General features: G+C 33.8%; 1 protein-coding gene across 20 annotated transcripts in view; it reads left to right on the forward strand.

Annotated features, from left to right (window-relative positions):
- The first annotated feature begins 2,412 nt into the window (after window positions 1-2,412).
- The window catches only part of dlg1a (discs large MAGUK scaffold protein 1a), a 220,470-nt gene continuing 207,403 nt past the window's right edge, over window positions 2,413-15,479 (forward strand). For 18 of the 20 annotated variants that reach the window (XR_015492472.1, XR_015492471.1, NM_001442050.1 and 15 more), the window contains 3 exon segments: window positions 2,413-2,999; window positions 3,165-3,296; window positions 5,670-5,845. Coding sequence is in view for 18 of the 20 variants with exons in the window: in NM_001442050.1 (NP_001428979.1) it covers window positions 2,981-2,999; window positions 3,165-3,296; window positions 5,670-5,845 (327 nt within the window). In the remaining 2 variants the exon portion in view is untranslated. 20 annotated transcript variants of the gene reach the window in all.

A 15,479-nucleotide genomic window follows, 5' to 3' on the forward strand; every position in this document is an offset into this window, starting at 1 on the left:
CTTTTTTTTCAGAACTAAATGATTAAACTAATTTGCATTAAACACTGAATAAATATTTAACCACATAATAGTGAATAAATGAGAGCATACAATGAGACAAGTACAGTTATGCAACATGTTAACATAATATTTTAATAAAATTTTGTTTTTCATGGAGTCACTATAAATTTGAGTTTTTAGTTTTTTTAGTTTTTGTCCAATCATGTCTCAAATCATAGAAACATAATTTACTGATGAAATGAAACGCTCATTTGCAAATCTCATATATATCGGCCTGTTATTGTAATTATAAACTCAGATATGTTATAAAACTATTCATATCCAAGCCATGTCTTTATGTAAATGTTTATTAGACAAATGAATACTGTTTATTATTATACTCTATATAAATGTATATTATTAAATGTTATATAAATATCTATTATTTTATTATACTTATATGTTTATTATTGTTTATTATTATCCTTGCATATCTTATTATTTATTTAATAAGGGTCAAGTTTAGATAAAACTTTGTAAGCTATAAAAATTGTATCTATGTAAAATATGTTTTTGATCTATGTGATGCCTTATGTGAATAACATTTATGGGAAATATATACATACAGTTCAAGTCTATACATACAAGTATATACAGTTGAAAAATTATTAGCCCCTATGAATTATTAGACCCCCTGTTATTTTTTTTCTCCAATTTTTCTTTAACAGAGAAAAAAATTCAGCACATTTCAAAACATAATAGTTTTAATAACTAATTTCTAATAACTGATGTATTTTATCTTTGCCATGATGACAGTAAATAATATTTGACTAGATATTTTTTAAGACACTTCTATATAGCTTAAAGTGACATTTAAAGGCTTAGCTATAGGTTAATTAGGTTAACTAGGCAGGTTAGGGTACTTAGGCAAGTTATTGAACAGCGATGGTTTGTTCTGAAAACTATCAAAAAAATTATAATAATAATTTTGTCCTTAAAATGGTGTTTAAAAAATTAAAAACTGCTTTTATTCTAGCCGACATAAAACAAATAAGACTTTCTACAGAAGAAAAAATATTATCAGACATACTGTGAAAATTTCCTTGCCCTGTTAAGCATCATTTGGGAAATTGAAAAAAAAAAAATAAAAGGGGCACTAATAATTCTGACTGTATAAAATATTTTAAATATATGCTAATTGTATCTGTAAAATATTTAACCACATGATAGTGAATAAATGAGAGCATAAAATGTGACCAAATAAAGTTTACAACAAGTGAATATGAAACTATTATTTTGTATGGTGCACGAGGTGTGGACTTTGCCAGCTCTATGTTGGTGTGGGTTTCCTGTAGGTGCTCCGGTTTGCCCCACATATCCAAAGACACGCGTTATAGGTGAAGTTTGTAGGCTAAATTGTCCATAGTGTATGTGTGTGAATGAGAGTATATGGTTGTTTCCCAGTGATGGGTTGCAGCTGGAAGAGTACCAGCTGCCTAAAACATATACTGGATAAGTTGGCGGTTTATTAAAATGAATGAATGACTATTTTGCACAGTCACTACAAAATTTAGTTAGTCTATTTTTTTAAAGTTTAATAATCAGCTCAAATCATAAATGCAATTTACTAATGTGTAATAAGTCATGAAAGGAAATGCTCATTTGCAAATGACATATGCACTCTATCGGCATGTAAGAGTAATCATTATTGTTATATCAAAACCATGTCTTTATGTAAATGCTTATTACACAGCTTGCGCACATTGTTTATTTAATGTGTGTCAATAAAAAAAAATTGATTTGATTTTACTGGCTACATAAAAAAAATCTATAGTAAAATATGATTTTGGTCTATAGGATAGGCTCTCAGCAATTTATGAGAAAAACATGCAATATAAAGTTTGCAAGGACATATTTAATATTATATTTCTGCATTGGCCAATCTCAGTACAGGCAATCAGTAAGTAAAGCAGGATTTTGATCATTCCAGCTGGTAATTCAGGACACTTTAAACCTCAATCACAGCCATTTTCATTTGCAGAAACACGCAAATGGATTATGATGAGGATTGATGTGATCTCACGTAAATTATTTTTCCCACGATGTTGTAAACACTAAAATAATCATAAATAAATAAGCTAAGCTAAGTTATATACAAAATAAAGTTTTTGCTTAAAAAGACACAAATGAAGATAAGACTAAATATACAGCACACAATATAGCCTACATTTCCTCCATACTGTGAACAAGACTGATGTTCTGCGGTCCTTACCTAGTTTCTTTAGATTTAATTACTTAAAGTGAAGATAAATGTAATAAAGTCCTCCACTGTCTCGCGGCGGCTGAGTGAAGAAACCTGAGCGCCCATTCCTCTGAGCGCAGAGGGAAGGCAGTAGATCAGTAGATCATGTGATCCCTTTGCATATCAAGGTCGCCATTTTGCAGGAAAGTTTGGGAATTTCGGATACTAGAAAGAAAGAGGAAGTGTATCGCCGAAGAAGTTTGGATTACGGACGTGTGCGGATCCAGGACTTCAGTCAGGAGGGAACGGGACAGATGTTCGGAGAGTCTGCGAGTCAGCTTTACTTCCACTTCAACAGGGACTATTAGTTCCAACACTTTTTCCATTGCAACACATCGGAAGGATTTGTTTCCCCAAATCTTTGTAATGCACATCGCGATTCTGTGATTTGCCTCATTCATTTGTCTGCGGAAAGTTTGTGAAAGTGCAGAGTTGTTTGAAAGTTCCTTGAAAGGTCCTGCTCCATCTGACCTGTTATGAATGAAGAGATCGTTTATAGTTTTCATCAGATTGTCGGATTGTTTATATCGAGCTTTCACTCTCGCATGTCAGATTGACCCGGTCAGCGATCACCGGTGATTGTGGGTCACTGCGAAATCAAAGCGACTCGACCGAAAGTGAAAGTGATCCGTCATTCTTCCCAATGCTTGACGCCAGTCGCTTTATTTAGTTTAGGGGTTTAATCTTTGAATCTTCATCATGCCTGTGAGACAGAAAGGTGAGGTTTATTTATAAACTCTATAGCCTTTTAATACTGTCTAGTCAATATTTTATCCTTAAGTTCTAGTACTTTATTTTCTAAATATATAGTCTACTTTGATAGCCTATTTGTATTATTTGTTATGCACATGTTTCTCAGCAGTCTTTATAATGATATTTTCAGATGCTCAGCGGGCACTGCAGCTTTTGGAGGAATACCAAACTAAACTCAGTCAGACTGGAGATCCTCATCTCAGACTGTCAATCGAGAGGGTCATAAACATATTTAAGAGTACACTTTTCCAGGCTCTTGTAGGTAAGTTACACTGCCAGTGTTTTCCTTAAGTTTTCTTTGCATTTCTTTTGTTCGGCTTGAAATGGTGGAACAGGTTTTACTTCACTGTTTTGTTTTGTGCTTGACAAGTTCAGTGGTATTACAGCAGTGTTTTTCTTTTCTAACTTTAACTAATGGTGTTGTCGGCAAACATTATTTTAAAGCTGGATGATTTTCTATACAAATTACAGACTACTTTTATATAGACAGTTTTGAAAAGTCAGAATTTTATAAATCAGTAAAATGTTACTGATTGCATTTTTAAATTATGGCATCCATATTTCCATTACCTACATATGCATTTTCTTTTCAGTGCAAGCATTTTTTAAAAATAATCAAATACCTATCAAATTAATCAAAAGTGCAGAAGTTTACTATGTTTTCAGGTCATATTTGTAGCAATTAGCAGCATATCATTTTATGAAGGATCATGTGACACTGAGGATGATCCTGAAAATTCAGCTTTAACACAAGAATTGTTTATATTTTAATAATTGATTAAAATTTGTGATGTGTGCTTATTTGTATCCAAAATTAAAGTTTGTTTTGACATAGTTAATTGGGTGTACTGTGTATATTTATTTTACATATATAAATACAAACCAGCGTTAAATAATATTATATTTTTTACAAATATGCTTAGTTAATAAAATACCTATCAAATTGATCAAAAGAGCAGAATTTATAATATTTTTAGGTCATGTTTGCAGCACATTAGCATATGGAATGATTTGTGAGGGATCATGTGACACTGAGGATGATGCTGATAATTCAGCTTTTAAGCACAAGAATAATTTATATTTTAATTAGTACTGGGCAAAAATGAATTGTGATTAATCGCATCCAAAATAAAAGTTTGTTCTGAAAGGTAAGTGTGTGCTGTTTATATATTTATTTTGCATATATAAAACAGACATGCATGCATATATCAAACATATTTTTTAACACTTTTTTTTAATACATATTTACATGGAACTCTGTCGTTTGACATTAAATAATATTTCAAAATGTTATTAGTTTTATTGTATTTTTAAATACACAACTATGTGACCATTAAATGTCAATAAAAAAGCATGCAGTATTTGCAAAGCTTAGATTAGAAAAGGAAATCAATTTAAGAAAGGTGTTTTGGCTTGTATTTGCTGGGAATGTGGGAATGCAGTTTAAAGTATGTAGAATAGGCTTAATTTTTTATGCTCAGTCATTCAAAGTATTTTTTTTCTTTAGATTTTGTCAGCTTGGGAATATCCTTTGAATTTCTCCTTTAAGCTGGCTCATTTGAGAGCTTAAGTAATTAAGATAAAATGGAAGAGGAAATTATTTGTTATAAGCATTTTGCTGTTTAAAAAAGAAAGAAACACCTAGAAATAGATGTGAAAAATAGCTTGGAATGTTTTGTATACTTGTTTTCTACTGCCTGCCCTAGTGTTAATACGGAGGGATCTCTCCTTTAGGAGACGCCAACTTTTTCAGCAGTGCTGGTTATGAAATAATACATTGTTCACATTGGGATTTTTAAAAAGTCTGTTAAAGAATAAAAGCCATGAACTAAACCAAGTACAAGAGAAACATAAACAAACAATTATTTGTAAAGTGTCTGTTTAATGAGATTCGCTGAAATTCCATGCAGTAATTTGGATTGGGCTATTGGACTATTAATGTAAAGTAGTATTTATATATTTATATAATAGTGTGAAATATGCATCTATCTTAGCATACTTTGCTTACCATCACAATTTCTTATACAGCATCACAAGGAATAACATGAGGAATAATAGTGTGACTGTTATTTTATTTATTTATTATTATTATTATTATTTTTAGAAATGCGTTGTTTTTAATCCTGTAATGAGTTTATTGCAGTTGTAAAATGGTTAAAGCAACATGACTTTTCCTTTTGTAATTTATAGCATCTTTACATTCTACCACTAATATAATAACTTGACTATTTTAGGACTAGTGATGTACCACAATTTGATCTTGCATAAATTTGTATTTACCTGAATCCCTCCTCACAAATTTTTTTTTTACATACTTAGAGTATTTGCCATAAGGAGTATTTCTGTTTCAGGGTGTTATTATTGTCTATCGGGGTGTTTTAATTAATTATTGGCTATAATGACTCAAGTACCTTTGAAAACCAAAAATAAAGTTATCTTGTGAAAACATAAACTTAAACAGAGTCTTACTCTACTGCACACAGAAATCCTTAGTGTTTTATAGCATGTCACCTGCTATGTGTGTGTGAAGGGACATTATGTGCAGCACGGCCAATTTTGATTGCTAGTAATGTAAAGAAGATAAGTTTAATTTGCATTTTCAAATAAATCTCATGCGACCTGATAATTCTTTCAGACATCCAGGAATATTATGAAGTGAGCCTTCAGGATACTGAGGATAAACCCGTAGAGGATTCAAGCCTTAAAAGCAGAGAGTCATTTCCTCCTGTTAATGAATGGAATCTCAGTGTCCCTCCCAGCACTACTGGACCAACAGAACCGGTGCCCATCAATCTTCCTCAAACAGAAGAGGTAAGCACACTCTCAGAATCGCTTCTTTGCTGTCTGCGGTACATTAACATGATGATGATGTTGTTGTTGTTGTTGTTGTTGCTATTGACTGTAGAATAAAGGCTGACGTTTGCGATGCTGACTCACGAAAATATGACCTCTCATTTTTTTGTGTAAGCATTTGGTATTCGTTCAATGATTCGATCAGAAATGCTGATTCATTCCCAAACAAAACCACAAAAATGTTTTGCTCATAGAAACACATTGGTTGATGCTTATTTGGGTTTTTGTGACAATTTTCGACGACAGCTTAAGATAACTAGCAATGTCTGATATGTATATAGTATTTTTATTATTATTATTATGGTCGACGCAGTGGCGCAGTTGGTAGTGCTGTCGCCTCACAGCAAGAAGGTTGCTGGTTTGAGCCTCGGCTGGGTCAGTTGGAGTTTGCTTGTTCTCCCTGCGTTCGCGTGGGTTTCCTCCGGGTGCTCCGGTTTCTCCCACAGTCCAAAGACCTGCGGTACAGGTGGATTGGGTAGGCTAGATTGTCCATAGTGTATGAGTGTGTATGGATGTTTCCAAGAGATGGGTTGCAGCTGGAAGGGCATCTGCTGTGTAAAAGATGTGCTGGATAAGTTGGCGGTTCATTCTGCTGTGGCGATCCTGGATTACTAAAGGCACTAAGCTGCAAAGAAAATGAATTAATGAATGAATATAAGTCATCGAAATCTCTGAGTAAATTAACTGCAGTAATTATTTATTCATATACTTTTAATGAACTATCTATTAAGTTGGGGTTGTTATAGTGGTGCTATAGAAAATCAGTCAGTGTCACTGTTTTGTCTTAATGAGATGTTCAAGAATCAGAGTTATGATTCATCTCTGTTGAACATACTAGAACATCTAGTACTTGTTAGACTTGTGCTTTAAAGGGAATGGAGAATGAGAAGATCTCTAAATAAAGAGCAGGGTGCTCAGTCTGTGACCTTTTGAACGGAATGACAGGAGAGCAGATATTTTGGACTTACCTTGTTATTTAATAATGCTAATTTCTCATTTAAATTGAATAAGGTCTGGTCATGCATTTTTCATTTAAACGGTTGCTCGCATTCTAGAGAGTGGGTAGATTTTCCTTCTGTTGGGACCGAATGTAATCCGCCACACTAAGGAGAGAAAACAATTTAAAAGTGCATAACACTGTCATTTCTACCATTTTAAATTCTCAAGTAATTCAGTGGTGTTTGAATCGAGATGAATTTCACATCTCCACTGGAACAGAGAATGGTATTTGTGGTGTTTTAGTATTTCCTTCAGAACTTTTAAGAAATTGCAATTGAGTCTTCTCTTAATAAATACCTTAGGATTGGGAATATGGTATGTTAGTTGATTTTAATGTGCTATTCATCTAAAAATACATATTAATACTCTCGTCAAACATTATGAAAATATTATTTTAAATCAGTTACTCTGTGTTGTTACTTTGTTTTAAAGGCAAATTTGTGGGATCAATTGTTGGATTAAATTAAATAAAAAAATGGCTGCTTTAAGCATTGCTGAAATGGTCTGTAAATATTGGCCAAGTCGCGTATTAACATGTCTCCATAGTAACTCGATAATCATATCAACATGACAGGATGTGCGAAATGCAACTTTTATTAAAAGATCTGTTCAGTTTTCTGTGTTCATCAATAATCATCAAATGTGATTTTAAGAATGAGTTTTACAAGTTTAAAGCATTTTTAAAATGGTGAATATTAATGAGTTACAGCAAATTTTTTTATTTTATTTTTTTACCGTCTTTATTGACACAGCCGCATGTCAGTACAATTATAAAAGAAGACGCTTCAATTACATTTAGTAGTTGTTAAATCAGGTTCATTTTGTACATTAACATAACAGATATCAATAAAGCAGTGGATATTAACCTGTATTTTGTCACATTTGCCATGCAAAAACAGTGCAAAGTTACACGCGCGCAATCTGTGTGTGTCTGCGTGTTCGCGTGAATTTTGTAACAACATTGCGTTTGACTAAACGTTGCAACTCTTCAACAAATACATTAAATAATCATTGGGAAAGTTCTTACTGCAGTACTTCTCACAAACGTTACATGAGATCTGCTTTCTTCATGTCTGTCACTGTGCTGTTTATCTGACGCAACCGAGGGGAGATTGAGGCACACTCAGGCATGTTGGCACACAGGCATGTTGGAATGGTGGGTGGGTACAACTAGTATTAAAGGCACAGGCAACAAAAACAGCTGTGTGTAGAGCAGAAAATTCAATATTCCAAAAGGTATAAAATATAATCTGACGGATGTTTTAGCTGAAACTTTACAGACACATTCTGGAGACACAAAAGACTTATCTTAAATCTTGAAAAAGGGGTAAAATAGATGCTCTTTATTACTTAATACTTGGTGGCCAGGACAGGAACACACACTTGTGCATTTTATTTTGGCGATTTTTGTGACTTTGCTGACTTTTATATTATATTCCCTCACATTACCCCTTCCACTAAACATAACCTTTAATGAAAATTTGACCAATTGTGAACTTTAAAAACAGTTTAATTTGTCTACATTTGTAATACATATGTAATACCAGTGTCATTGCGTACATTTGTTTCTTTATCAAACACAAACGCACACACTAAAATTCAGAATATGTAACATCTATTGGTAATTACAACAGCAATTATAGTACATTTTAAGGTTTTCTTAATTTAATACTTTTATTATAAATTGTAATTTTTAGAAGTTCAACTTTAGCCATTATTTGCTTCCCCTCAAGTTGTCCTAACCTGTTTGAATTACTTTTGTCTGCTGAACAACACAAAGCACAACTGAAAGATCATTGGAAAGCAAACTGTTTCTGTTTTAATCAGTCACTTATTAAAATGTAACATTTTACATGTACCAATGAATGGCATATCACCAACAAAACCTTAAAATAATCTCTTTTTTTATGGAGCTCTATGTCTCTGCTACAAAATAGTATATATTTTATGGCATTTATTTTTTAACTTTCTGTAAAAGTTCATTTAAGGCTTAATCGAAAATGTATTCATATTAATTTACATTCCAGAATAACACAATTAGTAACAAAATTGATTAGTAGCAGAAATCAATTTCTGTTTTTTACATCACATTTATCATGATATCTGTGTGTGTGCATGGTGTTGAACATTTGTTAAACATTTAATGATTTTTAGATTTCATAACAAACGTAAAGTCCACTGGCTGATACTGAACCGGCAGGGCAGAGGCGTTTGAACGCACGCGCTTTCCCACACACTGACGTGCACTTGAGCGCTCGCGTCCAGAGGTGAGAGGAGCACATTATGCAGCTCGCTCTCCCCATGGTGCTCCTATCAACTCTCAACGCGCGTCAATATGAGTGCAGGCGTCCTCCTCCTCAGCAGCATCCCTGACACACTGCCGCTGTAAGCAGCCATGAGGTGATGTGGACTTCTCTGAGTATATGGAAGCGTACGCTGTTTGCTCAACTGAGAATAAGTTCATGTCGCGCAGTCAATGCATTCATGCATATGCATTGGCACATTTTAGCGACAGGATTAGAGCAGCTTGGATGAGATGCTGAGAGGTCGCGCTCTGAAGAATGGACTGTTTATGTATCGTTAGCACAAAGGTAAAATCTTATGCCCTCATGTGTCTCTATGCTGTCTGTTTGGAGTGTATTTAATGTACTGAACATTATGATGAGCAGATGAGAAACTTTAAGAATCAATGATTGAAGAACTATGGCTAGACATTTTAGTTACCTGTTTGTTAGACATGATATATCAATTCTTTTGTAAAGATTTTTATTTTATTTTATTATGCTTAATAGTATATTATGTGTATCATCCATTTGAGTGTAGCTTTTCTTTATTATTGTATGTTTATGAACTAATTGATGGATAAATATAAGTATTAAATGTATTTATTGTTGTGGTAGGTCATAGTGAAAAGATGTTTTCAAAAATGTTTGGAATTACTCTCAAATATGACTTGCTGCTTGTTCAAGCTACTTATTTAACATGAGTCAACATGGTTTTCGAGATTTGTTTTGGGACAGCTCAATTGTTTTATGTTCAAGCCACTTACATTTGTAAAAACAATTAAGTTAACAACTGATTTGTGTTGGGACAACAAGAAGGAATTGTGTGGAACCCACCATTTTTACTGTGAGTTGGTCATATTGATGACAGAAAGATTGATAGATATAGGTTTATAGTTGGTTGGGTTTTTTTGTTATGTGAATGTATAGAAATATGTTTACTTGTTGATGGATATCTATTAAATGTATTTAGAAGTAGATGTAGGTATGTCATATTTTTAAAAGATGTAATCAAAAATGTTTAAAACTGCTTTCAAAAATTATTTTTGCTACTTGTTCAAACTACTCATTTAAAACGAGCTGGATCAACACAATTTTTCAAATTTTCACATCCGCTGTGTAAAAAGTTGCTGGATAAGTTGGCGGTTCATTCCGCTGTGGCGGAACCGAATTAATAAAGGGACTAATTGTTTTTAGTTCTATCCACATAAATGTGTAAAACAGTGTAGTTGGTCATATTGATGAAGATGACAGACAGATTGATAGGTTTATAGTTTGTTGGGTTTTATTGTCATGTGACTGAACAGCTAAAATATGCTTACTAACTGATGAGTAATGAGTAATTGATGTACTGTAGGTATGTCATATTTTTAAAAGATGTATTCAAAAATGTTTAAAACTGCTTTCAAAAATAATTTTTGCTGCTTGTTCAAACAACTCGTTTAAAAAGAGCTTTATTAACAGAATTCTTGAGTTTTTTGGGACACATTCATTGTTTTAGGTTCAATCTACTTAAGTTTGTAAAAACAATTAAGTTAACTTAATCTATGTGTTGGGACAACATGAAGGAATTTTGTGGAACCTATTTTTTTACAGTGAGTTGGGCGTATTGATGAAGATGAAAAACAGATAGGGCCCTTCATGTTTAACAAAAGTGGGTACGGTAGCCTTTAAAACTCCCAATTAGAAAAGTAATTCAATTCTTAAATAAATTTGTCCATGCTAATTTAGAGTATAAAGAACTGTATGTTAAATCTAGCTGTCTATCTACAAAGATGGAAAATTTCTAACCCACTTATAACAATTATTAGCTAAAAGTTGATCCCACTGTGCTATGTGCACTAATTAGCCTGTTATTTAGTTAGTAATTGAGACCGGATATAAGGGTTTCTTTTAAAGCTTAATTGTGAGAGACTTTTAAATATGTAGGGAATATACAGTAGGCGAGCATTACACAACTGCCTTTTTAGAACTAAAATAACTCCCATAAGTTTTAAGGACTTGAAAAGGGATTTTAAGAGCAGTTGATATGTGTTGTATAAAAAAAGCAATCACCACCAGATATCTGTCACAACTTTCACAGATTTATGAGGTTCACAGTTTTTGCCATCAGCCCTCTCTCATATTTAGACAAATGGCATCCAGGTTGGAGAGAGAGTCAGAATTCATCTTGAGTGATTATTTAAAAGGAGAAAGTACTTGGGGGATAAAGTCTTGAGTGGATTGGGGATTTATTTTGGCTGCACATCTAAGAGAATCAAATCAGCAGAAGCTTTCTGGCAATGTGAAATGGAAATGGAACTAAATTATGAATTCTGTAACACTTGTTATTATTGACATTGGTGGTTTTAAAGCGAATTGTAGCCAGCAATTTGTAGCTTATGCTCCTAATTTACATGAGACAGAATGAGATTCAGTGCCCTGGAATATGTGCAGCAACAACATACGTTTGTTAGAAATACATTTTCAATGACATCTAGATTGCGAACAACCAGACGCCGTTCATTCTGCTGACAGTGACGTTTAGATGTAAACATATGCTGCAAGCTTTCCTGTCATAACACAAAAAACTGCAACAATCAAATGCTTTCCCAACTGCAGTGTGTTCATGTTTACACACGTTCATCTGTCCACTTATCAACTGATGAACTAATAGGCTACATTGTTAGTTACAATGCATTGACATAACAGTAAAGAATGAGTCTTTCAGCATTATTATGTAAAAGCAATGTAAACACCACATCTTTTTGCTTGAGTACTTTACAAAAAATGAAAACATCCTGAGACCCAAAGAAAATGCTTTTCTTTTTTTTCTGTGATTTCCTACATCCTTTGGGTTAAAAATCTACAATTTAGAGTTACAGTTTACATTTTGTTTTTATTTTTAATTTTACAGCATGTCCACTGTAGTGGACCATAGGACCATTTTAGTTCGAAACGACCGCCAAACTCGGACAACAAAACTGTACAGGATATGGCTCTACAGGGATATTAATCCAATATTAATGTAACAAAAATCAAGCAAAAGCCATTTTTACCTTTTGTATTGAAATTCCTGAAACAGTTTAGTCTGAAAGAGAACCAAACTCAAAAAGAAAACAAAAAACAAAAGAGAAGTGATGTTAATTTAAAACAAATTTAACATAAAAGCGATTTCAAACTGATTGTCATTCTCTAATTGTCTGACTGTCAGACTCTAAATCAGAGTCTCCCTCAACTATCTTATAAAGAATACTCTCTGCTTCAGTCCTGCCTCCTACAACATGCAGACATTAATTACATTTAAGATAGTCCTGGTGTCCACCATAGTGGACATTTAAAAAAGGATGAAATTTTGAAACACAAACAAGTTAACAAATTTGAAAGCTAAATGTATTGTTCCTGACACTTTAATAAACAAATATATATGAAATAACAATAGTAAAAAAAAACATTTAAAAAGCTAAATTTTACATACCTCTCTCCTTCCCATAAATTGTGCTTGTTTGTATGTCAGCCATTTTGGATGCAGTGTAAGAAGTGGTTCCTAGCATGCCAGCCAATAAAATGACATATCACTAAAAAAAAAAAAAACAGGATGTCCTCTGAACAGTACAACAGGACATGACAGAGTAGTTCAAAAACATTTAAAGAAAATTCATGAAAACGCAATGTCCACTACAGAGGACACAAATCAATGGGCAGGGTCTCAGGAGGATATGACATCTTTCTCAACCACATTTCTGGAGGATGACCAGCTCTGCACATTTTCCAAGTCTCCTCAACCAAACACACCTGATTCAGATCATCAGCTCATTAGCAGAAACTGAAAGACCTGTAATGGGTGTAATAGACAAAGGAGACCTCCAAAACATGCAGTGCTGTTGGTCCTCCAGGAATGTGGTTGAGAAACACTGATCTATATGACTACATATACTTCAAAGTTGGAAAAGGTCTGGTTTTGAACTTTGTTACAGCCTGTTCGCAAATTTATTGGCTATAAAAACGATTAATACATAAGGATGTTTCAAAGAAACTTTGCAAATCTAGATATTTATTGATCGAGATTTGTAACTCTCAAAACAAGCTTTACTCAAAACTAGTGTAAGGCTTAGATGAGGGTCATTATTCAGGCGTAATTTAAGCTGCTGTAAAAAAAAAAAAAACTTTGTTTAAAAACAGAAGCTGTAGTTTTCAGAATTTTACTGTTCAAATAGAAACTAAAATAAATTTGCCAAATTTTACAGTGAACTCACATTAATTTATTGTGTCAATACACCACTGTTTTGAAGAAACATTCTACACATCAACACATTGTACCTTTTTTACAGAGATAGACACACATCCAAAGGCAGGTGGTGATAAGACAAACGCATATTGGACCAACGGTCATCATAAACAGCTTATCCAAAAGCAGAGAAACATACAGGAGACACTCATGCAGTTTACACCATTACCAACACAATCAATGGTAAAGGAAATGAAGCTAAAGTAATGCTGTAAACATGAAAGTGTAGTGTCATGCAGCGAACTTTGGGAAAGCTAACAGTAATTCACATAAAGTTAAAGTCAGAATGATTAGCCTCCCATAATTATTATTAGCCCCCCATTATTAGAATTTTTTTTTCTTTTTTAAATATTTCCCAATGGAAGTTTAACAGAGTAAGGACATTTTCACAGTATGTCTGACAATATTTTTTCTTCTGGAGTAGGTTATAATTCTGACTTCAGCTGTATATAGCTATTAAGGAAACCTTCTGCTAACCAACTTGCAGATTTCACTATAGCATTTCTTTTACTGCAAATTACAGGCTTTATTTATATTTCTTTCTGTCCTTCCCTAGCAAAGATGTCTACTTATTTATATAAACAACATTTAAAAGACAAAGCTTACCATTTCAGTTTGTCACTAATGTGTGTCACAGTGGAGCTGTCATTTAATGACATTCCGGTAAGAACACCCTGAATAAATACGAGCGCCCTTGACTGAGTGAAATTTTTGAAGCTGTTTCCGTCATTCAGTACAAATTATGATCACTCATCACCTTAACTGAATGCTGAAGTGCTTTAAAAACCCATCTGGAAGCACCACAATAGCATAGCACAATCATAATATCCCATTTTTTCCTCTCTTACCAGAAATGATTTAATGGGCTAAAAGTGTGTTTAAGCACACACCTGCACCAAAGCGTCCCCCAATTCAACAGTTATCACAGATTTGCAAGTGAAGAGGACGTTTGCTGAGCACAGAGCACTTGCAATGTCTGAACACTTGCACTTGAAATATGCTAAAACGATGGTTATATAATCCTTGCTGCTTCAGAGATGTGTTTTTCCCCCTACTTGAAGTGTGTTATATTTGTCTGTCGTGGCAAAAGCACAACATCTGTGCTGCTGCAAATGCACATCTATGACCAGCCGTCCACCTGAGGGGAAATCGCCTAGGGGTCTCCTTTAAACTCTTACATGCTTGAATCTCCATAGACCTTCCTGTGTCTCTTTTGACCAATGAAAACTGCTTAATCTCTAGCCTTACCAAGGAAGTTGTGACTCAAAATTTGTGATTTTGACCATTTTGCATAGTCTTGATTATCGCAGGACTTCTATTCACGTAAAATCCTGACATTTACAATCCACTGCTTGGTCTTGCGGTTTTTAACAAGAATGTCATAGTTTTCTGTGCAAGTGTTTTTTAGCTTGGATTTTAGTCTCCACCTTTTATTGGTTTGCTTTTTGCTGAGTGGTTTGCCCTTTACAAGAGCCTTTCTTTGAAGAACATAATAAGCATGGTTTGCAGTGAGGGGCGCACTGTCAGTTTCACATGACCGGTGGATGTGACTGAATGTACAATGTGTTTTCAATGCTCCTGATTTCAACCTGTGAAAGATATAGTAAATTAGCCTTCTTTTTTCAGGTTTTGTAAGTTCATATTACTCAAGGGGTGATAATAAAGGCCAGTGGAACATGTCTAGACACCCCACTATTGGAGCTTTCATTGGCCGACTATTTCCAACTATAGAGATACTGTTACAGGCATGTAAAGCTATCAGACACATTGGACTCTATCATACACCTGGCGCAATAAGGTGCAAGATGTGTTTCGCGCTATTTGTTGCTATTTTCAGACCAACGCAACCGCAAGTTTCATGTTTTGCGCCACGTTGTTTAAATGGAAAATCCATTCGCACCACTTTGTGGACTCAAGAGTGTGCCGATCTATAAAGTAGGTGTGTTAAGGCGCATTGTTGATGGTTGCTATTTCGAGGAACTGAAATAGACCGTACATACATACATACACATTATATATAAATATATATATATATATATATATA

The sequence above is a fragment of the Danio rerio genome, chromosome 6, assembly GCF_052040795.2.
Source record: "Danio rerio strain M-AB ecotype USA chromosome 6, GRCz13ab, whole genome shotgun sequence".
NCBI lineage: Eukaryota > Metazoa > Chordata > Actinopteri > Cypriniformes > Danionidae > Danio > Danio rerio.